This window comes from Lynx canadensis, chromosome E1 (assembly GCF_007474595.2).
Source record: "Lynx canadensis isolate LIC74 chromosome E1, mLynCan4.pri.v2, whole genome shotgun sequence".
Lineage (NCBI taxonomy): Eukaryota > Metazoa > Chordata > Mammalia > Carnivora > Felidae > Lynx > Lynx canadensis.
This window is the reverse complement of record NC_044316.2, coordinates 2,138,742-2,161,166: the sequence shown is the minus strand read 5'-3', so window position 1 is coordinate 2,161,166 and position 22,425 is coordinate 2,138,742. Positions and strand designations below refer to the sequence as shown.

At 56.5% G+C, this 22,425-nt stretch overlaps 2 protein-coding genes across 3 annotated transcripts; one reads left to right on the top strand and one right to left on the bottom strand.

The window, feature by feature from the left end:
- The first annotated feature begins 12 nt into the window (after positions 1-12).
- Positions 13-2,634, top strand: GPS2 (G protein pathway suppressor 2). 2 transcript variants are annotated; one of them, XM_030296306.1, is made up of 11 exons: positions 13-91; positions 252-414; positions 772-881; positions 960-1,072; positions 1,199-1,278; positions 1,370-1,452; positions 1,656-1,809; positions 1,893-1,982; positions 2,062-2,141; positions 2,238-2,333; positions 2,460-2,634. In XM_030296306.1, exons 2-11 carry the CDS (start codon positions 321-323, stop codon positions 2,541-2,543), a joined length of 984 nt encoding a protein of 327 aa, XP_030152166.1. In that variant the 5' UTR covers positions 13-91; positions 252-320; the 3' UTR covers positions 2,544-2,634. The 2 variants fall into 2 exon arrangements, with proteins under 2 accessions (XP_030152166.1, XP_030152167.1); XM_030296307.1 differs by lacking the exon at positions 13-91 and having other exon boundaries at positions 193-414; positions 1,914-1,982.
- Positions 2,635-2,823: 189 nt separating this feature from the next.
- EIF5A (eukaryotic translation initiation factor 5A) lies at positions 2,824-7,544 on the bottom strand. The gene is made up of 6 exons (XM_030296311.1): positions 7,415-7,544; positions 5,334-5,519; positions 4,123-4,227; positions 3,822-3,953; positions 3,657-3,730; positions 2,824-3,497 (listed from the first exon to the last, which is right to left on the bottom strand). The coding sequence occupies exons 2-5, from the start codon at positions 5,496-5,498 to the stop codon at positions 3,668-3,670; spliced, it is 465 nt and encodes a 154-aa protein (XP_030152171.1). The 5' UTR covers positions 5,499-5,519; positions 7,415-7,544; the 3' UTR covers positions 2,824-3,497; positions 3,657-3,667.
- Between the last annotated feature and the right edge of the window lie 14,881 nt (positions 7,545-22,425).

Genomic DNA, 22,425 nt, shown 5'->3' with positions numbered 1-22,425 from the left:
CGCCCCGGCTCCGGAAGGAGTCGGCGCGGCGGCCGGATGTGACGCGCGGCCGAGGCGCGCAGGAGCCGCGGAGAAAGCGCAGAGCAGGCGGGTAGGGAGGGGCCGGGGGGCGGGCAGCGCCGAGGCTGGAGACCCCGGCCCGCCGGCGCACGCGGGGGCCCCCGGGGCCGGCCGGGCGGAGGGGGGCGGCGGGAGGGCTTCCGCCTCTGCCGGCCGGGCGCGATTCGCCCTGAGCGCCCGCCTCCCGGTAGGCCCGGTCCGAGGTCTGGCAGTCAGTGACAGAGCCGGGCGCCCACGGCCCGAGCGCCCCCGGCGGCATCATGCCCGCGCTCCTGGAGCGCCCCAAGCTTTCCAACGCCATGGCCCGGGCGTTGCACCGGCACATCATGATGGAGCGGGAGCGCAAGCGGCAAGGTGAGCCGGGCCCGAGCGGGAGGACACAGGGCCCCGGGGAGGCGCCGCTTCCCCGGAGCAGGCCTCCACCCCGGGCCGTGCAGCGCGCCGCCGCGGCCGCGCCGCAGGAAGGATGAGACAGCCCCGCGGGTGGTGGAAGCCGGAGGCCGGGTCTCAGCTCCAGAACCCTTGGGTCGGGAAGGACCTTGGAGAGCACCTGCTAGACCCACCCGCCTGCCCCCTCCGCGGGGAAAGAGCCATTGCCGAGATAGGCACGAGGAGCATCGTGGTGACCAGGCCTCGCTGGCCCGCGGTGCGCAACAGGCCGCTTTGTTACCCACCCTGCCGTTTTCCCATTCTGCCCGACTCTCTCTCCAGAAGAGGAAGAGGTGGACAAGATGATGGAACAGAAGATGAAGGAGGAGCAGGAGAGGAGAAAGAAAAAGGAGATGGAAGAGAGAATGTCTCTGGAGGAGACCAAGGAGCAAGTGAGCGAGTCCCCTGATCTCTCACAGCGCTTTCCCTCTGGCCCTCTTGCCTTCATCTCTGCTCCCCTCGCTTCTCAGATCCTGAAATTGCAGGAGAAGCTTTTGGCCTTACAAGAGGAGAAGCACCAGCTTTTCTTGCAGCTCAAGAAAGTTTTACACGAGGAGGAGAAACGGAGGCGAAAGGAGCAGAGGTGGGACTGGAGAGCTAAAAATAAAATCGGGGCAGGGTGTAACTGGGATCAGGTGACAACGACCGGCGTCTAGTGGCAAAAGGGGGCACTTGTCCCCGACTCTGACGCGCCCGCCTTTCGCCCCAGTGACCTGACCACTCTGACATCAGCTGCGTACCAGCAGAGCCTGACCGTCCACACGGGAACGCACCTCCTCAGCATGCAGGGTGAGGAGTGGAGAGACCGCGTGTCCAAACGGGCCCTCCTGGGGGTCACAGCCACCCCTTCCGGCCTCATGAAGCCCCTGTCCCTCCCTAGGGAGCCCTGGAGGACACAATCGCCCAGGCACCCTCATGGCGGCTGACAGGGCCAAACAGATGTTCGGGCCCCAAGTGCTTACAGTAAGGAGTAGGATGGGGCGTCCGGCCCTGTTCTCCCCCGACCTCTCCCACCCACACCCAGGCGCCCTTAGTGACCCAGCACTCAAGTGATGGGTGTCACTGGCGTCGGACCCTTCGCGGTGTGGGGGGAAGTGGGGGCATGGTGGGCCCCTGAGGTCCCGCCTCGGAGTCTACAGCGGCCAGCTCTCGTCCTCCCTCCTCAGACTCGGCATTACGTGGGCTCAGCGGCGGCTTTCGCAGGGACCCCAGAGCACGGTCAATTCCAAGGCAGCCCCGGCGGTGCCTACGGGACCGCTCAGCCCCCGCCGCACTATGGCCCCACGCAGCCGGCCTATAGCCCTAGCCAGCAGCTCAGAGGTGAGTGGTGGGCCCAGAGGGAGGGGACTCTGGCAAGACCCAGATGAGGAGGCTCTGATGGCCGTGCGTCGTCCCTTCCTCAGCACCTTCGGCGTTCCCCGCAGTGCAGTACCTGTCGCAGCCGCAGCCACAGCCCTACGCGGTGCACGGCCACTTCCAGCCCACCCAGACAGGTGACGACACCCCTGTGCGAGCACCCTGCCCTCCCCGCCTCCGGCGGCTGCGTCACACCCCCCCTCCTTCCCTCCCTAGGATTCCTGCAGCCGGGTGGTGCCCTGTCCTTACAGAAGCCGATGGAGCACGCCAACCAGCAGACCGCCTTCTCGGACTCTGTGAGTATGGAGAGTATGGGGTCTTGGGAGTTCAGGGGAAGCGCTGTGCTCAGGGGAGCCCCCGGCTGCCTCCGGTCCTGACTCTCCTCTCCGCAGTCCTCCCTGCGCCCCATGCATCCCCAAGCTCTGCATCCAGCCCCTGGACTGCTGGCCTCTCCCCAGCTCCCTGTGCAGATGCAACCGGCGGGAAAGGTAAGGTCGGGAGCCAGGTGCGCCCAGACCCCCACCTTCCCACTCTGGGGGGGGGGGGGGCAGGCTCAAGGGCTTGGAGGGAGAGGGTGCTCGCTGACCAAACCCCCCTCTCGTCACTGCCACCAGTCGGGCTTTGCGGCTACCAGCCAACCTGGCCCTCGGCTCCCCTTCATCCAGCACAGCCAGAACCCGCGATTCTACCACAAGTGACCGTCAGATTGTATCTTCAGCCTCTCCCCACCCCCTGCCGTGGGTGAGGGTCCCCGGTGTGTCCCGGTCCAATAAAATCTACCTGCCAGTGCCCCTGGCTGCTGCTGCTGTTTGTGTGGCCTCACCCGGAGGCGGCCAGGGCTCTCTGGAGGGGCGGGGTGGCCGGCAGATGCACAGCAAGTGAACGCTGGCCGGGAACGGATGGCCGGGTTCGGTGGGCAGGATTTCTCATCTCCCCTCCGGTCCGCAAATGCCCATTCAATTCAAAGAAGCAACTGAATTGGGGCCTTCATATTAAACTTGTAGTTTTATTCAGGTTTGATTTTAACAAATGTGTCGGGGAGAGAGCCCACAGGAAAGGGTGAAGCCCGTGGGGGCAGGGCCCTCCCAGATGCCTGAGGAGGGGGCAGGTCCCCTCCCCTCTCCTCCTCTTCCCTCCCCAGCTAAAGGGATTTGGGGAGAGACATAGGCAGGAGAGGGGGCTGGTCCCCAGTCTGTGGGGTGGTGCTTGGGGTAAAGGGCCAAGGGGAACAAGGGACCAGAGCAGGGATGAGTGGGGGAAGGGCACAAGGACCATTTGCCAGAATCCACAGCTTTCTGATTCCAGATTGAATTAAAAAAAAAAAAAAAAAGAAAAAAAGAAAGAAAACAAAAACCAAACAAAACCCACTAAACCACAAGCAGCACCCGCCCCCTCTCCCCGACCAGGACTGTAGTGCGAGGGGAGAAGAGGAGGACAGTTTCGCCAAGGCCATGGGTCACTCACTCCTGGCCAAGGGAGCAGGATGAAGGGCAGGGGCTCCCCGACAGATTGAGGGGGTGTGGGGGAAACCAAAATAAAACGTCAAATAAATGGTGTAGGAGTCGTCCAGCCCGGGGCCGGGCCGGAGCTGGGCCAGGCTGGGGAAGGGGGCCTCTGCAGGCTGGAGGATCACTGCTTCCGCCACCGCCACCCTGGGGAGGAGAGACACCTGGTGAGACTGGACTGTTCTGTCCATGGTGGGGGGCGACCCTGCTGGGGCAGGAAGGGAAACCTGGAACAGGACTGAGGCAGGTTTTGTCTGGGACGTGGAGCACGTGCAGGGGCTGGGGACGGGCAGCCGGCACACTCACCTGGGAGCCAGTTATTTCGCCATGGCCTTGATCGCAACTGCTGCCTCCTCTGTCATGGCAGACAGCACCGTGATCTGGGGGGGTGGGGGAGGTCAGACACGAGGTCAGAGGAAGCAGTGCGAGGAGAGGAGCTGGGCACAAGGCCGGTGGGGGGGGGGGGCATACCAGGATCTCTTCTCCACAGTCATACTTCTGCTCAATCTCCTTGCCGAGGTCTCCCTCGGGCAGACGAAGGTCCTCTCGCACCTCCCCGCTGTCCTGGAGCAGCGATAGATACCCATCCTGGATGCCAATCAGCTGGGGGCAGAGGAGGAAGGAAGCTGCAGGTTGGCCCAGGTAGGGGGGAGGATAAAGGGTCTGAGGACAAACTGGTGGCAAACCTCTAACACCAAACCCCTTCTCCGGCCATTCCCCTCTCTCCCGGTCAGTCTATGGCCACCGACAAACCACTAACCCACCTACATACCTGGAAATCATTCCTTTTGATGTTGGGGACATCCATATTATGAGTCGACGGGCAGATATCTTCGTATTTCTTGCCAGTAAAGATGTCAATACCAACCAGGTGGACCTGTATGTGTGCATCACATGAAAGAGAAACCCGACCAAGCTCTAGGATGGAAAAGAGAAAGGCTCGAGGTGCTCCTGACTGGTGAGGGAAGTCCGACGAGGTTGTCAGGGAAAAGACCAGGGGAGCTGGAGCTAAACCAGTCAGCCCAAAGAAGCACTAAAGCCTTTAAGAAAGGGAGGCAGAAAGACTGCCCTTGACTTTGGGGTTGACAGCACAAAGAAAACAGGAGGGCAGGCTCCAAGCAGCCAGTTACCCTGAGCTACCAGAACACTGACCGACGTGCCCAGGGGACTGGGAGGACTCTACGCACAACATTTGGAAAAGCATCTGGACATCAGCATAAAAGGTGAACTCGGGAAAACAGGAAGCAACAAGAAAGGAAGAGCGCGGAGAAGAAAAGGCTTTGGGGACAGAAGATTATGCAAAGGGAATAAACGCCACAAAAGAACACAGACAAGGACGTAGACGTTGGGGGTGACCCAGGGTGAACCCCGAGCCAACAGAAGACAAACCAACCAGGGAACAAAACCACAAGAACTCCAGCAAGGGTGAGTCAGGTCGAGTTTTGGGAGGGCAGGAAAAACTGACAAGCACTAGCAACAATGTCCAGATCCAAGAGAGCGAGCTGGAGGCTCAGGAAACCCCGGGAGAGGGGCAGGCGGAGACACAGTGTGACGCTGCATCGGAGATCGGGGGCGTGGGGCAGGAGGGGAGCTGGAAGCTCAAGGTACGCTGGCCCCCTCCAGGGAAAGCTGCTCTGTAGTGGGACTAGAGAAAGCCTGGGAACTAGAACCCCAGGCAAGAAAAACCACAAGTGAAAGCCAAGAAGGAAGGAGCTGCTGACCAGACCACTTGGCAAAGTTAGAGACTCACCAGTGGGGAAGAGGACCGGGCACAAGGCAATGACGGGGCACGGGAGGTAACGAAAGGCTGAAGGCCGGGGGAAGGTGGAAGGTAGCCAGGGCTGAGCACTACACAAGGAACTGGGGGGTAAAAAGAGAGCTCCGGGAATGGAAAGGGCTAGGACTGAGGGCAGCTTGCTGCCGGGAGCCCCACGGATGAGGGAAGTGTGGGGAAGGCGAGAGATGGAGAGATCCAATTCTAACCTTGGCATGGCCGTGCTTGCCAGTCTTGGAGGTAGACATCTCCACGATCTTACAGGGCCGGCCTTTGAGCACCACAAAGCCATTCTTACGTAATGCTGAGCACTGCATCGGGAAGGTGGCTGAGGCCCCTGCATCTCCTGTCTCGAAGTCCAAATCATCTGCCATCTTAAGAGGCTTCGATTCCAACTAGAGTCAAAGAGAAGCGGAGTCAGTAGAGGTGGAGGTCGACAGAGCTCTCCATCTGCCCCACTGCTCTCTGGAAACAGGCTTCAGGTTTCCCCAGCCCTCCGTTCCATCACCCGCCTAAATGAAAGTCAAAGTGCCCAGGTTAAACACGGAGTTGGGACCACAAACCCTTAAGATGGGGCGTGTGTATGAAGTGGTGGGAACACAAGCCGGACCCCTAGCCCAACTGAAAGCTAAAGGGGTGGCCCGGGAACACAAGGCTCTGGGGAGTTAGGATGCCAAATCTCCAAGATGGGCAAACGCCTAATTCCTGGGAGGCGGGGGGAGACTCAGGTGTTACTGGCCGCTGAAACCAACCACCCCTCTTCCCCACACAGAACAGGGCTATAATTAGGTGAGCAGCCGCGAGCCAGCAAAAGGGCGGGGCTACCGTAGCGGGGAGAGGGGAGGGTGGAGACCGGAGGACAGGGCCCCACCCGTCTGTTACACCCCCCACCCGATCCACACGCGCCAGTCACTGGTACAGGAAACCACAAGGCCTCTTTGGGGGATTCCCGCCTCTCCAACAGGCCTTTTCCGACACAGCCGAGGGAGAGAAAGTAAAGCTGTTCTCTAACTTCTCCCCCTGCCAAACACCTCCATCTCGTTTCCCAAAGGGAACCCGGGAACCCGGCCTCTCCTCGAGGGCCCTCCCCCTTTTCCCAGGATGCACCGGTCCTGTCGGCTTTTCAGGCCGGGCCTGTGCGCCCAGTGGAAAGTGGAGGAGTGGGCAGCGTGAATGACAATAAAATGAAAGCAAAACGCTGGGAGTAGTGAGTAGCAGAAGTTCTGTTAGGCCGGCAGAGTTGGGGCTCTGAAAGCAGGAGCCCGCAAATCAGACACAAGGAGGAAGACCGTGACAAGGTGAAGAGCACCTATCACAGCGGGGAGCTCCTCTGCTCGGGACTTTAAGGCGCTGTCGGCGCGGCCGAAAAGAGCTGGGCTCCCATCCAATCGCCCTCAGTCTCCCCGTCTCTCCGGCCACCCAGCACGGGAGAGCGCTGCTCGCACCTGGCCGGCCGCCTCACTTCCCAGGGGAGTCGGGGCGGGGGGGTAGCGCGCCAGGGGCCCATGGGGCGGGGGCACGCTAACATATGTCCGCAGCGGGCTCTCCGGGGAGATCAGGTGCGGGCCTCAGCCTTCGCCTCCTCCCCAAAATTCCAAGCTACCCCGGGCGCCCGCGAGGACCGACCACCTCTCTCCGCGCTGGGGGTTGCCGGCTCCCGCCCACCATGTGGCCTCCCGGGGCTTCCGGTGGCCGGGATCTGGGGGGAGGGGTCCCCGCGCTGCCATGCGGCCCCCGTCCACGTTCGGCCATGCGGCCTCCGACCCAGAGGGCAGCCTCAGGTAGGGGGGACACTTCCGGTGCCGCCGCCACCCCCTCCTCAAAGGCCGCGCCAGGCCGGAGCCACGCCGCCTCCCCTCCCCCCCTCTCCGGCCGGCCGCCAGCCCCCCCCCACTTGCCCTCTCACCGAATAGCCCCCTCCCCCACCTCACGTGGCCGCGCGGCGCCCGGTTCTCAACGGCCCAGATACCTTGGCCCTTCCGGGCCGATCTGGCCCCCGGCCCTCGCCCCGGCGTGGCCGCCCGGCGGCCTCTCCCGCGTGGCGGCCTCGCGGCTCGCCGTCCCCCGCCCTGCGTCGCTCCAACGTCACCCGGCCGGCCCCAACCGTCACCCCGCGCGCCAACCGGGGCGCGCTCCCGCGCCTCTCCGCACCTCGCGCCGCTCGCGGACCGAACCCTGTGCGGCGGCCGCCGCCGCTCCCCTTTGCCCCCTCCCGGACCCTCGAGCAGTTCCATCTCCGCTCCCAAGCCCCAGCCGAGGTTCCGCGCACGCGCGCCCTGCCCGCTCTCACCTCGCGCGAACGCACTGACTCGACCCGGTCCGCCCGCCGCGAGCCCAACCGCTGCCTCCGAGCCCGCTGCCGCCGCCGCCGCCGCCTCTACCGCCGCCGCCGCTGCTGCACACGGGTCTTAGTACGCAGGCGCCGACTCCCCACTGACCAACCAAGCAGCCCTGTGACAGCCGCGCAAGCGTGCTATCTATCCCCTCCGCCCTCCACCCCCGCACTGCGCAAGCGCACAGACCCTCCCCGATCTCCACCCTCCCTCCCACCTTCCCATCCAATGACGCGTACGCGTGACCCCGCCCCTCCCCAACCCAGAGCGCTTCCCACCAGTAGGCAGTGCGCAGGCGCACCCGGTTTTTTAAGCCCTTCAACCTCCTCTTCCCTTCCCGTGATAGACCACTACCCCTACCGGACGGGACTCGCGCCTGCGCAATAAGGAGCCCTGCACTCCACACCCTCCGAAGGGAACGCCTCGGCCTCAGAGCGCATGCGTGTTGGGAATCCTGACCGCCCCTTCCACCTCAGACGTCGTCTGTACGCCGGGCGTTGAAAAGACCACGCCACTGTAGCGCCGGGCTCGGCTAGGACGCATGCGCCTTGGGAACGCCCCACCTCGGCTTTAACTGGACTTAAACGACTCACACGTTTCAGAAAACTTGCATTGCGGGGTGGGCCCCTCGTCTCAAAGCCCATCCCCCCCCCCTCCACGCATGCGCGCAAGAGCTCTTTCCGCTCACGCTTCCTAGCGCGCTAGTGTGGTCGGGTTACCGCCCATCTCAGCTTCACCTCCCGGCCTCGGGCCTGCCATAGAGTTTCGCCCGGGAGCTAGAGCGCCCGGGTCGCGGCCACCATCTTGTCGATTCCCTGGGTGCGGGGCCGCCGGGGCGGCTGCCGTACGGCTGAGCTCTAGGGAGCTTCGCAAGGCATTTATTTCTCCCCGATCCCGGCCCCCCGGCTGCTCCACAGCAGTTGTCTGCGAGCACCCTGGGAAAACTCTAAAGCAGACTGGCGTGTTACGGTCCGCTGACGGTCTCCAGGTCGTGGAAGGCGACCACGAAGCAGGGGACAACCCGTCTCTCGCGGTTTATTTCTCTGGCCCTCTTCCTAGGGAAGAAAGCTGCCGCTTTTCCCGCAACTCTGTGGTCTTCTTCCAGTTTCCAGGTTTCCGGCACTACCCTCGTGGCCACCTGCTTTGCTTCCGCAAACCAGGCGGGCAGCAGTCCTGTAGAGAAGACGAGCAGCCACATACCTGGGCTGGGAGTCCCCAACCCTGGATCTGGTTCTTGTTTTGTTTTAGAATCCCGTGACCTGGTAGATGCGTACCGCAAACACCGGCTTGAATTAATACGTTTATGCGGCGTGGTCCACTATCCCTCCCCGTTCCTTCCACTCAGCTTTCTGAGGTTTCCGCCTTTTCCTTTGTAAAACGCAAAACCACCACTCCCCTCCTCCCCCCGTAAGGGTCTGGGCGCATTGTTTAAAGCCCCAACCTGCTCTTCTCAAAGATGTATTTGTCCATATGATCCAACAACTCTCCTAGGTGTATGCCCCAAATCATTTAAAAAAAAAAAAAAAACAGCCACTTAAATCTTTGCAGGAAAATATTCACAACAGCGTTATTCACAGTAGTCAGAAGGTAGGAACAACCCAAGTATCCATCAACAGAGGAATGGATAAAGGGGGGGGGGGTGTACAATGGAATATTATTCGGTCACAAAACAGGAATGAAGTACTAATACCTGCTTCCACTAGATGAACTTCAAAAATATTATGCTAAGTAAAAGAAGTCAGACAAAAGAGGTCACATACCCTATGATTTGAATGGCAAGAACTATCCAGAATAGGTAAATCCTAGAAGCAGAAAGTAGATTGGGGGTTGCCAGGTGCTGGGGGATGAGGGGACCAGGGAGTGGGGTTAATGGGCAGGGGGTTTTATTTTGGAATGATGAAGCGTTTCAGAATTAGGTGAAGGTGGGGGTTGCACAACACCCAATGCTCTAACTGGCACTTCACTGATCTAAAAATGGTTAGTGTTGGGTCGCCTGGGTGGCTCATTCGGTTAAGCGGCCGACATCGGCTCAGGTCATGATCTCGCGGTCCGTGTGTTCAAGCCCCGCGTGGGGCTCTGTGCTGACAGCTCAGAGCCTGGAGCCTGTTTCAGATTCTGTGTCTCCCTCTCTCTGACCCTCCCCCGTTCATGCTCTGTCTCTCTCTGTCTCAAAAATAAATAAACGTTAAAAAACAACAACAACAAAAAATGGTTAGTGTTATGCCATGTGAATTTCACTTCAATTACCAAAACATGTACAGGAATGTTCAAAGCAGCGTTATTCATCATAGCGCAAAAAGCAGAAACTCCTGGAGCCCATCAACTGATGAATAGATAAATAGAATATGGTGTATCCATACAACGAAATATTACACGGCAATAAAAAAAGGATGGAGTACCGGGGTAAATGCTACAACATGGATTAACCTTGAAACGTGTTAAATGAAAGTCGGTCACAAAAGACCACATAGTATAGAGTTCCACTTACATGACGTGTCCACAATAGGTAAATCCATGGAGACAGAAAATAGATCAGTAGACACCTAGTGTTGAGAAGTTAGAGGGAAATGGGGACCCAGAGAGGGACTGCTAAAGAGTACACGGGAGGGGCAGAGTATGGCTTTTGTGCTGAAGAAAATGTTCTAACACTGATTGGAGCTATGGTCCCATTCTTCAGATATTAAAAAACACTGAATTGTACGCTTTAAATAATTGAATTGGATGATATGTGAATTATATCTCGTTATTCCTTAAAAAAAAGTGCTGTCATCTTTGTGTGACTGTACCTCCCGTGTGTCATGTGCCAGTCTTAATTGATTCATTTCCCTGAGACATTGGTGAAGTGTCCTCACTGACCTAAGGCACAGGCTCCATGATATGACAAGGGCACTGAGTGATAACATCCTTCGCCAACTTCCATCCAAAACTCAAAAAAGGCACAGATGATCTTAAATTTGTTTTTTGGGGGCGCCTGGGTGGCTCAGTTAAGTGTCTGACTTTGGTTGTCATGATCTCACAGTTTGTGAGTTCGAGCCCCGCGTCCGGCTCTGTGCTGACAGCTCAGAGCCTGGAGCCTGCTTCGGATTCTGTGTCTCCCTCTCTCTCTGCCCCTCCCCTGCTCGTGCTCTGTCTCTGTCTCTCAGAAATAAATGTAAAAAAAAAAAAATGAATAAAACAAATTTTGTTTTTTAAGTTTATTTTGAGAGAGATAAGACACTGTGCAGGTGGGGGGTGGGGGTGCGCAGAGACACACACACACAGAGAGAGAGAGAGAGAGAGAGAGAGAGAGAATCCCAAGCAGGCTCTGTGCTGCCAGGGCAGAGCCCGATGCAGGGCTCAAACTTCTCAAACCATGAGATCATGACCGGAGCAGGAACCAAGAGGTAGACGCTTAACAGACTGAGCCATCTGGGCACCCAAAAGGCACAGATAACCTTGAAAAAAGACGGAGTTCTACATACTCAGAGGACGAAAAGGGCAAAATACTGTTCAGTATCGTAGGGTGATGAGGTACCTGGTACCCGGCCGAAGCAGCACAGCATTGCCTGTGTGGAGTCCCCACAGCCCAGGGCAGAGTCCTCAGCTTTGGGAGCCCTCCCAGTTTACGTGGCCAGTCAAATCACTTCTTGAGGGACACCTTTCCTGAGCTACAAGACTAAGTGGGCTTCTCATGTTATGTGCCCTCACAGCAGACATAGAGCCTGTCACATACTGGTGACATCCATTTATGTGGGCACTTGCTCTACTCATGTCTGGCTTTCTCCACTGGAATATAACCTGTGTAGGGTTGGGAACCTGTCTGGTTCGCTATTGTGTGCCCAGCAACTAGAATTGTGCCTGGCAAATACACGGTACGCTATCGATCCTAATTTACCATTGAGGAAAGGTACCGTTGAGGAAAGGCTCTGGCTAATCAGACTCACGACAGATTGACCAAAAAGTGGGAATATCAGCTTCTCTAGAAATGAACTGAAATGGGGAAGAGCAACAGAACTGGTCCAACTCTCCGTTCTTTTCTATAAGGAAATGTAAGTGGAAAGACAAAATCTAGTCAAGGAACCTTGACATTGGACAAGGGAATTAGCTACGTGTCCTCCAACGTTTGGTACCACACAGCTCTAAGAACAGAAGAACACAGTGCATCTGTCCTCATTGTGAAAAGGCCAGTCTGTCTCCCCTTCAAAAAGAATCCTGGAAAGGGAGCCCGGGTGACTCAGTTAGGCATCCAACTTTGGCTCAGGTCACGATCTCACAGATCGTGGGTTCGAGCCCTGCGTTGGGCTCTGTGTTGACAGCTCAGAGTCTAGAACCTGCTTTGCATCTGTCTGTCTGTCTGTCTCTGTCCCTCCTCAGCTCACTGTCTCTCTCAAAATAAATAAATATCTTTAAAAATCCTTTAAAAAAAAAAAAGAATCCTGGAATAGTGATGATCTTGGATCAGAACTCCCCTGAAAATCATTGGAGAACCTCTCTGTCTTCTTTTTTTTTATGATTTACATACCAAGCAACCCCCTTTAGGTCACATAGAAATTTCTCTCTTGAGAACTGATTGGAATGCACTTGATCAGATTCTATCTTAAGATGGCATTTCTTTCCCACCTTCTGTGGTTACACCCACTCACCAAGATTAAAATTCAGATATTCGGGGAGAACTCCCCAGCTACCCATCTATAGATTTTCAATGCCTTTGGATACTGTCCTGGCAATCCATCGGATTCATTATTTTCTCATTTATTTCTCAGAGGATAAGAGTTTAGCGTTCTGCTGAGAAAGAAGTTTGCCAAATAAGTTTGTATCTCTTCTGGTAGACTTTCCAAACCTTCTATTTTGGAATAGTTTTTGCTATGCAGAAGAGTCGCAACAGTGGTATGAAAAATACTTTAAGGAATACCAGTAAGGTTTTGTGTGGTTTTGTTTGTTTGTTTGAAGTTTTTAAATGCTTATTTATTTATTTTTAATGTTTACTATTGAGAGACAGAGGCAGACGGCGAGTGGGTCTGAGGCAGACAGAGAGAGGGAGACACAGAATTTGAAGCAGGCTCCAGGCTCTGGGCTGTTAGCACAGAGCCTGAGACGGGCTCTCAAACTCACAAACTGTGAGATCAAGACCTGAGCCGAAGTTGGACGCTTAACCCACTGAGCCCCCGGGCACCGCAGCAGCAGTGAGGCTTTGGAGGGAACCAACAGTGCGGTGGAGGCTGCATGTGTAGGTTTGTAAGAAGCAATTGTGCACACCTCTTCCTAACAGCACATTCAATAATGTCTTCCTGGAAGCTTGAAATTGACCACAGTGGAAGTGTTTATGGCAGATGTTGTTTTCCATCTCCCAGAGCTGGTTGGTAACATTTAGCAGCACGCACTGATTGGGAAGGAGGTTCTGACATATAGAAAGTAGTGTTAGGTCAAGCTACTCTAACACTAGCGGGGCCTGGGTGGCTCAGTCGGTTAAGCGTCTGACTTCGGCTCAGGTCGTGATCTCACGGTTGGTGAGTTCGAGCCCGGTGTCGGGCCTGCTTCGGATTCGGTGCACCCCCCCTGCCCCTTCCCTGCTGGTGCTCTGTCTCTCAAAAAATAATAATAATAATAATAAATAAATGTTTAAAAAATAAAGGATTCCAGGATTCTGAGAGTCTTGGGAAGCCATCATAGCGATGGGGTGTGCAAGCCAGTCACAAGCAGACCTGGACTTGGGAAGGTGGGTAGGACTGGGGTTGAGGACAAGGCCGCTGTTTTTTTTTTTTTAATTTTTTTTTCAACGTTTTTATGTATTTTTGGGACAGAGAGAGACAGAGCATGAACGGGGGAGGGGCAGAGAGAGAGGGAGACACAGAATCGGAAACAGGCTCCAAGCCATCAGCCCAGAGCCTGACGCGGGGCTCGAACTCACGGACCGCGAGATCGTGACCTGGCTGAAGTCGGACGCTTAACCGACTGCGCCACCCAGGCGCCCCAAGGCCGCTGTTTTTAGTAGCACTGACCCTCACAGACAGGAAAGGGGCTCCAGGCTTATCAAGAGGAATGGTTTTACATGATAACAAAGATTCTGTCAAGTTTTCTTTATCATGAAAATACAAGTCTTTGTGGAAACATTTGGGAAAATCAGAAAAGAAAGAAAAACAAAAACATAACCCCCAGGACCCAGAGGCAGCTACTATTAATGATTAATGTTTTACCATATTTGCCTACAAACTTTTTTCTATGCCTTTTAAAAGATACATCTGGGGGCGCCTGGGTGGCGCAGTCGGTTAAGCGTCCGACTTCAGCCAGGTCACGATCTCGCGGTCCGGAAGTTCGAGCCCCGCGTCAGGCTCTGGGCTGATGGCTCAGAGCCTGGAGCCTGTTTCCGATTCTGTGTCTCCCTCTCTCTCTGCTCCTCCCCCGTTCATGCTCTGTCTCTCTCTGTCCCCAAAATAAATAAACGTTGAAAAAAAAAATTAAAAAAAAAAAAGATACATCTGAAACAAAATACTGGGGGAGAAAAAAAGATACATCTGAGGGGGGGCGGGGGGGCTGGGGGGGCTGGGGGGTGGGGGGGGCTTCAGGACACGATTTCGTGGTCTGTGAGTTCGAGCCCCGCCATCAGGCTCTGGGCTGACGGCTCGGAGCCTGGAGCCTGCTTTGGATTCTGTGTTTCCCTCTCTCTCGAACCCTCCCCGCCTTGCGCTCTGTCTCTCTCTCTCTCTCAAAATAAATAAACATAAAAAAATTTTTTTTAAATATCTGCGTCTGTTAGGTGCCAGATACTGGAGACACAGGGGTGGTGACCTTAGCAGTATGGCCCCTTCCCCACAGCTGGGAGGGAGGAAAACAATCGATAATCAACAAAATATATAACATGTAACGAGTGTTCAGGCCACCTGTCTACCACCAATGAGTGATGGGCTTATGAACGGCAGTTACGAGAGTCAGAGGAGCTCCTGAGAAGATACCACGGGATCTTTGTGACTTTGACCTCACCTCTTTGGAAGCTGAGAAGAAGAGAGTGGAGGTGCGGAAGACAGAGGCAGGCCTGGTTCTGGGTCTGGAGGAGAAGCCCTACCCAAAAGCCCTCCTCATCCCCCATTCTCAGAGGCCTTGCTGAACCTGGGTGCTAGAGAGAGAAGTTGGAAAATGCCGTAGACGGGGCACCAAATGCGGGGCACGTGGGGGCTGAGTGAGCGCCAGGACCGGGCCGAACCCAGCCCAGAAGCCGGTCTTTTGGCAACAGAGAAGCCAGAGCCGAGGAACGTGAGGGAAGCCGGCCCTCAGCAGGATGAGGGAGGGTCTACGAGTTCTGGGGACAGCGGATAAAGAAAGCTTAGCTGGGTACCAACGCTTCTTGGCATCGATAGACCAGCTTCTTGGCTGGTCTAGACCCATGAAAAGAATATCTCAAGATGTGAGAGAGGAGGTGAGCGGGTGATGACATCTGTGTTCAGAGAAGAAAGGTCCAAGGGCAGACGGGGGCCTCACCTCCGACAGGGACTCGCGTGCTGAGCTCGCGTCCCAGGCCTGTTCACCTGCCCCCAACCCCGATGCCAATCCCATTCCTGGCTACCCTCTCGCCTCCTGGCCAGAGCTGGGATCTGGCTCCGCCTCCTGCCCCCGCCGGGCTGACTTCGACGGCATCTCGCCTGCTTCACCACCCCCGTGCTCACCTCTACCCAGCACCTGTCCCACAGAGCGCGTGGCCGTCTAGCCCGCCGGACTGCGACAGGATCTGGCACGTGGCGGGTTCTGAATCCCTTCTCCCTCCCGGGCTGCCTCCTCTCCTGTTCAGGATGTGCAACCCAGCCTAGAATATGAGATTCTTGGGGCGCCTGGGGGGGCTCAGTCGCTTGACCATCCGACTCTTGATTTCGGCTCAGGGTTCGTGGGTTCGAGCTCCACATCGGGCTCTGTGCTCACGGTGCGGAACCTGCTTGGGATTCTCTCTCTCCCCCTCTCTCTCCCTCCCTCTCTTCTCTCTCTGTCAAAATAAATAAATTTTTGGGGCGCCTGGGTGGCGCAGTCGGTTAAGCGTCCGACTTCAGCCAGGTCACGATCTCGCGGTCGGGGAGTTCGAGCCCCGCGTCGGGCTCTGGGCTGACGGCTCAGAGCCTGGAGCCTGTTTCCGGTTCTGTGTCTCCCTCTCTCTCTGCCCCTCCCCCGTTCATGCTCTGTCTCTCTCTGTCGCAAAAATAAATAAACGTTGAAAAAGAAATTAAAAAAATAAATAAATAAATAAATAAATAAATAAATAAATTTTTATAAAAAAAAGAATACCGGACGGGACTCGGACAAGCAAGGGGACTCCCCCGCTTGGGGCCCAAGTCTCCTGCCCCTTTAGAGAGGAGGGAGTCTCTCTTCCCACCAACCCTCGGTGCATCCAAGCAGCCAGTCTTCCGCCCGAGGCGTAATGTCAGAGTTTGCTGTACCTCGGTGCCTTCCGGAGCTTGGAGCCTGGCGGCGAGGCCTACATCCCCATCAGTGGTGTCAGTCCTCTGGGACCATTCGATTCAACCAAGAGCCCAGTGAAGGGCTTTAGATCACCATTCAGGGGCCGGCTCGGTCGGTGGAGGACAAGTTCCCGCCTGGATTCGGGCCCTACCCAGCCCACCGCTTCCCTACAGGGCGCGTGCAGGCCCCCTGCACCCCCCACAGCCCGCGTCACGCCTTCCCTGCTCCTGGGTCACTCACTGTCTGGGGGCGGCTTCCTCAGCTATGACAATAGAGAGAGGAACCCTCTACCTCCTAGAGAGCTCACGTGACCCTGCCCGCGTGTGTGGGCAGATTCCCAGGTGGATGCCTCTGGCTGGGATTGTCCCCAGCCTGACTCGACTCTCCTCCAACCACCCGCCCCTGCTCTCCTGGCCGGGGTCTCCAACAAGCCCCACACCAAGCCCCTGCCTGTCTGCGCCTCCCCGGGGCTGCTCAGTGAAATCAGCATCGTCACCCACGGTGGGAGTGGGGGGAGCGAAAAACCCAGATTTCTTGATTCCTTTCCCCTCACCCCCACATCCAGCCCTCCACCAAGTCCTGCAGACCCTGTTTCCAAAACGTATCTCATACCGGCCCCCGTTCCTCCCCCCTCGCTGCCACCACTCGAATCCACACCCCCATCACCTCTGCCTCTGGCCGCTCTATGTCCCACAGGGCAGCCAGACGATGTTTTAAAAACAGATGGAGGGGCGCCTGGGTGGCGCAGTCGGTTAAGCGTCCGACTTCAGCCAGGTCACGATCTCGCGGTCCGGGAGTTCGAGCCCCGCGTCGGGCTCTGGGCTGATGGCTCAGAGCCTGGAGCCTGTTTCTGATTCTGTGTCTCCCTCTCTCTCTGCCCCTCCCCCGTTCATGCTCTGTCTCTCTCTGTCCCAAAAATAAATAAACATTGAAAAAAAAAAAAAAAAAACAGATGGAGTAGCCCCCCCCCCCCCGGGGGGCTCAGTCGGCTGAGTGTCGGACTTCAGCTCAGGTCATGATCTGAGGCTTCGTGAGTTCGAGCCCCGCATCAGGCTCTGTGCTGACAGCTCAGAGCCTGGAGCCTGCTTCGGATTCTGTCTCCCTCTCTTTGCCCCTTCCCCGCTCACCTTCTGTGTCTTTCTCTCTCTCTCAAAAATAAATAAACACAAGCAAACAATAAATAAAATCTTTAAAAAATAAATTTTTTAATTAAAAAAATTTAACATTTGTTCATTTTTGAGAGAGAGAGAGAGAGAGATCATAAGCAGGGGAGAGGCACGAAGAGAGGGAGACAGAGATTCCCAAGCAGGCACCACGCTGTTAGCGCAGAGCCTGACGGGGGGGCTCGAACTCACGAATGGGGAGATCATGACCTGAGCCGAAATCGAGAGTCAGATGCTTAACCGACTAAGCCACCCGGGTGCCCCTATTTAAAAAATATATAAATAAATCAGGCCATATGACTCACTCCCCCTTTTAAAGCCCTCAAACGCTTCCTGTCACTTGTGGGATAAAATCCAGATTCCAAAGCTTTCATTTCTCAGGCTTTGCCTTTCTAGCCCTCCTCTTTGTCCATTAAACTTTTTCCTCCAATGGGCTCAAGCTTTTCTGCCTCAGGGCCTTTGCACTAGCGGCTTCAAGCACCCGGAACCCTCTTTCCCTCATCCTTTCCTTCGGCTCTCTTCTTCCCATGCTTCAGGTCAGCGCATAGACTGTGACACCTCCCCTGGCAGTGGGGGTCTGGTGGCCCGATTCTAGATTCGCCGCCCCCCACGTCTTACTCTCTATCACACCAGTCTGTGCCTTTCCTTCATGGCTTGTTAGCATATCTGTAATTATCGTGTGCATCCATTTCCTTATTTCATCGTGGGGCCTTCTAGAACGTGAGCTGTCTGGGGGCAGGGAACGCGCGTGTCTTGTCCACGACCGTATCCGCAGCACCTTTTATTTTTTTTATAGCGCCTGGCACACAGTAGGTGCGCCACAAACGTTTGTTTGGGAGACGTAAATGAAGAGGCACATTTGACCGTAAACCACCTGACGTTTTTAGGAGATTTGCAGAGTGGTCCGCGAGCGCTGCAGGGGCCGTTACAGCTGCTAGTGCCCTTGCCTCCCTCGCTATGAGGCCAGAGGAAGGTAGTCCGTAAGTGTCCCTGAAATTAAGGCAGGAATCCCTGGGCTTTGGGGACAGATTTAGCGTCACGGAAGCTGCGATGTACAGAGACACACGTGTAGCCACGTTGCCTGCTAGAACTCTCCGTGACCACAGAAGTGTTCCGCAGCCGTGTTCCATCCCTGTCCCCGAGCCGAATGTGGATTTCGTATTTCATTTCATTTTAACTGGACTCAAATGGCCACAGGTCGCTAGTGGCTGCTGCATCGGCCCATTCAGACAATGGGAGGACCCTCCAGGAGGGAGTGAGGGGCCGGGGTGAGTAGAGACTCATTGGCAACAGGAAGAGAGAGGGCTGGATGGTGGGTCTTTAGAGCTAAGTTCACCTTGGGTCTTTGAACGTCACCCGTGAGCCTTTAATGAGAAGTCACGGCAGAATAGAGTATTTCATTCATTCGTTCATAAGTTTGCTTGGTTATTTTGTTAACCTCTCACCCCCTTCTACCCTGCCTTTCTGTAGGGAATCGTGCCGTTGTGTATCTCTTTAAAGTTTATTATAAGAGAGAGAGGGCGCAAGCAGGGGAGAAGCAGAGAGAGAGAGCATCCCAGGCAGGCTCCACGCTGTCAGTGCAGAGCCTGATGTGGGGCTCGGTCCCGCGAACCGGGAGATCATGACCTGAGCCGAAATCGAGAGGCGGACGCTCAACCGACTGAGCCACCGAGGCGCCCCTCCCTTCTGGTTTTGACGCATTCGGACCAGATGTGACTTGTTGTTTGTGGGGCTGTGTTTTTTTAAGTAAGTGAGACTGCGGTCTTTCTCGTTTGGTTTCCTATTCTTTTTTCTCTAAGGGCCGTGTTGTGAGGGTCCGTCCGTGTGGTCACAGAGCACGGAGCCTGTCACGGGGTCACTTCTAAGTGCTGCGTGACACTCCGGGTGGACACCTACCACGTTTTACCCAGCACGCGCCCGGCGACGGACGCCCGGGTGGCCTCCCCGTTCCCAGGCACGTCCACGTGCACATCTGTGAAAGGAATCGCTTTGTGTCGTGTGCCCCGCGGATGAGTTGCTGGCCATAGACAATGTGCACGTGGAAGGTGCCTGAGTATCGCGAAAACCGAAATGCATTTCAGAAAGATGTTTCAGAGGGCGCCGGGGTGGCTCCGTCAGTGAAGCGTCCGCCTCTCGGCTTCCGCTCAGGTCACGCACGATCTTCCGGTTGGTGGGTTCGAGCCCCGCATCGGGCTCCGTGCGGACAGAGCAGAGCCAGCTTGGGGTTCTCGCTCTCCTCCTCTCTCTGCCCCTTCCCTGTTCGTGCTCTCTCTCAAAATAAAATAAACTTAAGGGATGCCTGGGTGGCTCAGTCGGTTAAGCGTCCGACTTCAGCTCATGTCACGCTCTCGAGGTCCCTGAGTTCGAGCCCCGCGTCGGGCTCTGGGCTGATGGCTCGGAGCCTGGAGCCTGTTTCTGATTCTGTGTCTCCCTCTCTCTCTGCCCCTCCCCCGTTCATGCTCTGTCTCAAAAATAAATAAACGTGAAAAAAAAAAAACCTTAAAATAATAACAATAAAAGATGTTTCTGGCTGCCTTCATTTATCCAGTCAAGTAGTTACCGGTCACCTACTACGTGTTGGGTACAGTCTGAGGCACTGAGAATACAGCAGTGGACGAGACGGACGAGATCCCAAGCTTACAGATTACAAACAAGCAAATGTCAGGTACGAATAAACACTACGGTGGAAATCAAGCAGGGCAGCGGGACGGCGGTGGGACAGGCTAAGCTGCTGTGAGGTCCATTGTGCAAAATGGACTGGAGAGGGCAGTTCTGAGGGCGAGGAAACCGCGTAGGGGGGAGGCCACTGAGCTGATGCGGGTGAGAGACGCCGACGGTGTGAACCAGGTGGGGGCGGTGGGGTTCACATCTCTGCGCCCCGATATGGTGGAGCCTCTTCCCCAGGCAGGGGGCCCTGGAGATTTCCCGCTGGCAGCTGGCCATCGTGGGTCTGGGGCTCAGGTGGTCCGGGCTGGGGGGTCACTGGGTTCGGGTTGTCTTTGCCTCCCTAGGGCTGGCATTAACGAAATGCCACAAGCTCGGCGCTTAAGAAGGTAGACCCCTAACAGGTCATATTCGAAGCAGTGGGGGTGGAGGGGCCTCCACAGGAGGGGTCACAGAGTCAGAAGAAGAGAAGAACTGGGGGGCTCTGACCTCGAGGAAGGGGCGAGGGAGAGGCTGAGGAGTCCCTGAAGAAATCTGAGAGCCAAACGGTCTCCGTGGGCATCTGCCACGTGGACGGAGGCGGAGGAACGGGGGCAAGCAAGGGTCCGTCGAACAAGGTAGCGCGACCGACATCAACGCCGGTCCCGGAGAAGCAGAGCCTGCGTAATGCAGGCGGCCTCTCAAGACACTTGGTTGGGGGGGCGCCTGGGTGGCGCAGTCGGTTGGGCGTCCGACTTCAGCCAGGTCACGATCTCGCGGTCCGTGAGTTCGAGCCCCGCGTCAGGCTCTGGGCTGATGGCTCAGAGCCTGGAGCCTGTTTCCGATTCTGTGTCTCCCTCTGTCTCTCTGACCCTCCCCCGTTCATGCTCTGTCTCTCTCTGTCCCAAAAATAAATAAACGTTGAAAAAAAAATTAAAAAAAAAGACACTTGGTTGGGAAGGAAGAGCCTGACACGTGGAAAGTACTAGAGGGGAGGAGGAGGGTGGAAAAGTGTAGTCCCAGCGCGGTGGCAGGAGGCTGGTGACTCAGAAGAAGGGTCCTGGAGTCAGGCTGCTCTGCGTCTGAACCCCCCGCTTGGCCGGTTCCAGAGCTGTGTGGTCTTGGGCTGCTGGCTTACCTCCACTCTGCCTCAGTCTCCTTATCTGAAGAGTGGGTATAACGATAATAGTAGCCACTCCCCAGGGTTGCCGTGAGGAATTAATGACCGAAGTCCCCTAGGCTGCTTAGCACAGTGTGTGGCACATAGTTAGGTGCTAAAAAAAAAATCTCAACTCTTACTGCTCTCGGGTAAAAAAAAAAACAAAAACCCAAAAACCAAAAAAAACAACAAGACAAGGAGGAAGTTTCAAGAAGGACGTGTAAATAATATCCGATGCGGCAGATGGGACAAGGAGACAGGCAGAGGGCGGAGAAAAGGTCAAGGATCTGGCAGTCCTAGCAGAGCTTGGAAGGAGGGGAAGACGGAGGCAAAGGCCGCGGAAGAGTCGACGGGAGAAGAGAAGGCCGCGGGGTCTGTGGCACTTTCTGGAGCAGCCGAGGAGAGAGAGAGAGAGAGAGAGAGAGAGAGAGAGCGAGCGCGAGCGAGCAGGTGTTAGAGGGGAGAGGGCGGAAGCTCTGGTTTGGGCTGCGAGGAGACGTGTGTCGCGCCAGGAGGATTTGGCACCGGCTCTTAAATCTTTCAAACAGTGTCTCCGTTTGACATCGCACATCTTCTCTGCAGGAGCCGCGAAGGGCCACAGTGAAGGACACGTTGTTTTTCGCGTTTTGTTTGGTTTTAAACCCGTGAACGAGACGGGCGAGACAGCGAACTTCAAGTGGACGGGAGCAAACGGAAAGAGAGCGACAAAGGAGGACCCTTTTTGCCGGGACGCCCAGAGCCCTGGCTACCTCAAGCCCCTAAACATCTGTAAATCCCCAGAAAATCACCCGTGCAGACCCTTCAACGCAACAGGGAAATTAATTGCTTCTCTCGGTGGCAGCTAATTCCTGACCGTGGAGATAGGGAGGATGTTACTGTTGTAGGAGTAAGCGTCGTTTCCTGTCGCCAGGCGCCTGCCCCTCAGCGCCCTCACCCAGGGGTCTCCTGACATCTTTTCTTAAAAACTCTTACCGCACACAGGGTTCATCTTTCCTAGGAGCCTCCTCTCCTGTCACGGTTTAACCAGCCCACACCTGCCCTCTCTCTGTACCTTTTGCGTGCTTCCTCTGCTGCCGGGGCCGCACTGGGAGGTCTCCTGCTCGCCTTGCCCCAGCCCTGCCCTCGTCTGCTTGCCTCGATCTCGGGGCTGGACACAGGTACACGGGTCCTTAACAGTCCGAGGGAGAGTGGTCATTTCTGCATCCTTCGCGGCCTTGCCTCTTGATTTAACTGTTCTCCCGCTTTTTTCTCTTTTTCTATCCGCGGTGCCTGCTGCGCGGGGACACAGAACTGTCGCCTCGGACCGGGCCGGAGGGGTGGGGCGGGCGGAGTAAGCCGCAGGTGGCAGGACCGCGAGGAAGGCGGCGCCGGCGCCTCCGGGAGCGGCCGGCAGAGGGCGCGCCGGGACCGGGATTGGAGCACGGCCGCCGGAGAGCCGCCGCCGAGCCTGGCGCGGACCCCGGGGCTGGAGAGGCGCGCTTGGGGTCCGCGGCGCGTAGGGGCACGAAGGCTGGTCCACGCGCACCGTCCCGGCTAAAAATACGCGCTGCCCGGGTCCGGCAGCGGGGGCGGGGGCGGGGCGGGG

Excerpts from the sequence above, each read along its gene's own strand:
- GPS2 (XM_030296306.1), top strand. The coding sequence starts at position 321 with ATGCCCGCGCTCCTGGAGCGCCCCAAGCTTTCCAACGCCATGGCCCGG. Across the intron at positions 1,810-1,892 it reads CCCTAGCCAGCAGCTCAGAG|CACCTTCGGCGTTCCCCGCA; the intron begins GTGAGTGGTGGG and ends TCCCTTCCTCAG. Across the intron at positions 2,334-2,459 it reads AGATGCAACCGGCGGGAAAG|TCGGGCTTTGCGGCTACCAG; the intron begins GTAAGGTCGGGA and ends CACTGCCACCAG.
- EIF5A (XM_030296311.1), bottom strand. The coding sequence starts at position 5,498 with ATGGCAGATGATTTGGACTTCGAGACAGGAGATGCAGGGGCCTCAGCC. Across the intron at positions 4,228-5,333 it reads GCAAGCACGGCCATGCCAAG|GTCCACCTGGTTGGTATTGA; the intron begins GTTAGAATTGGA and ends GCACACATACAG. Across the intron at positions 3,954-4,122 it reads TCAAAAGGAATGATTTCCAG|CTGATTGGCATCCAGGATGG; the intron begins GTATGTAGGTGG and ends CTCTGCCCCCAG.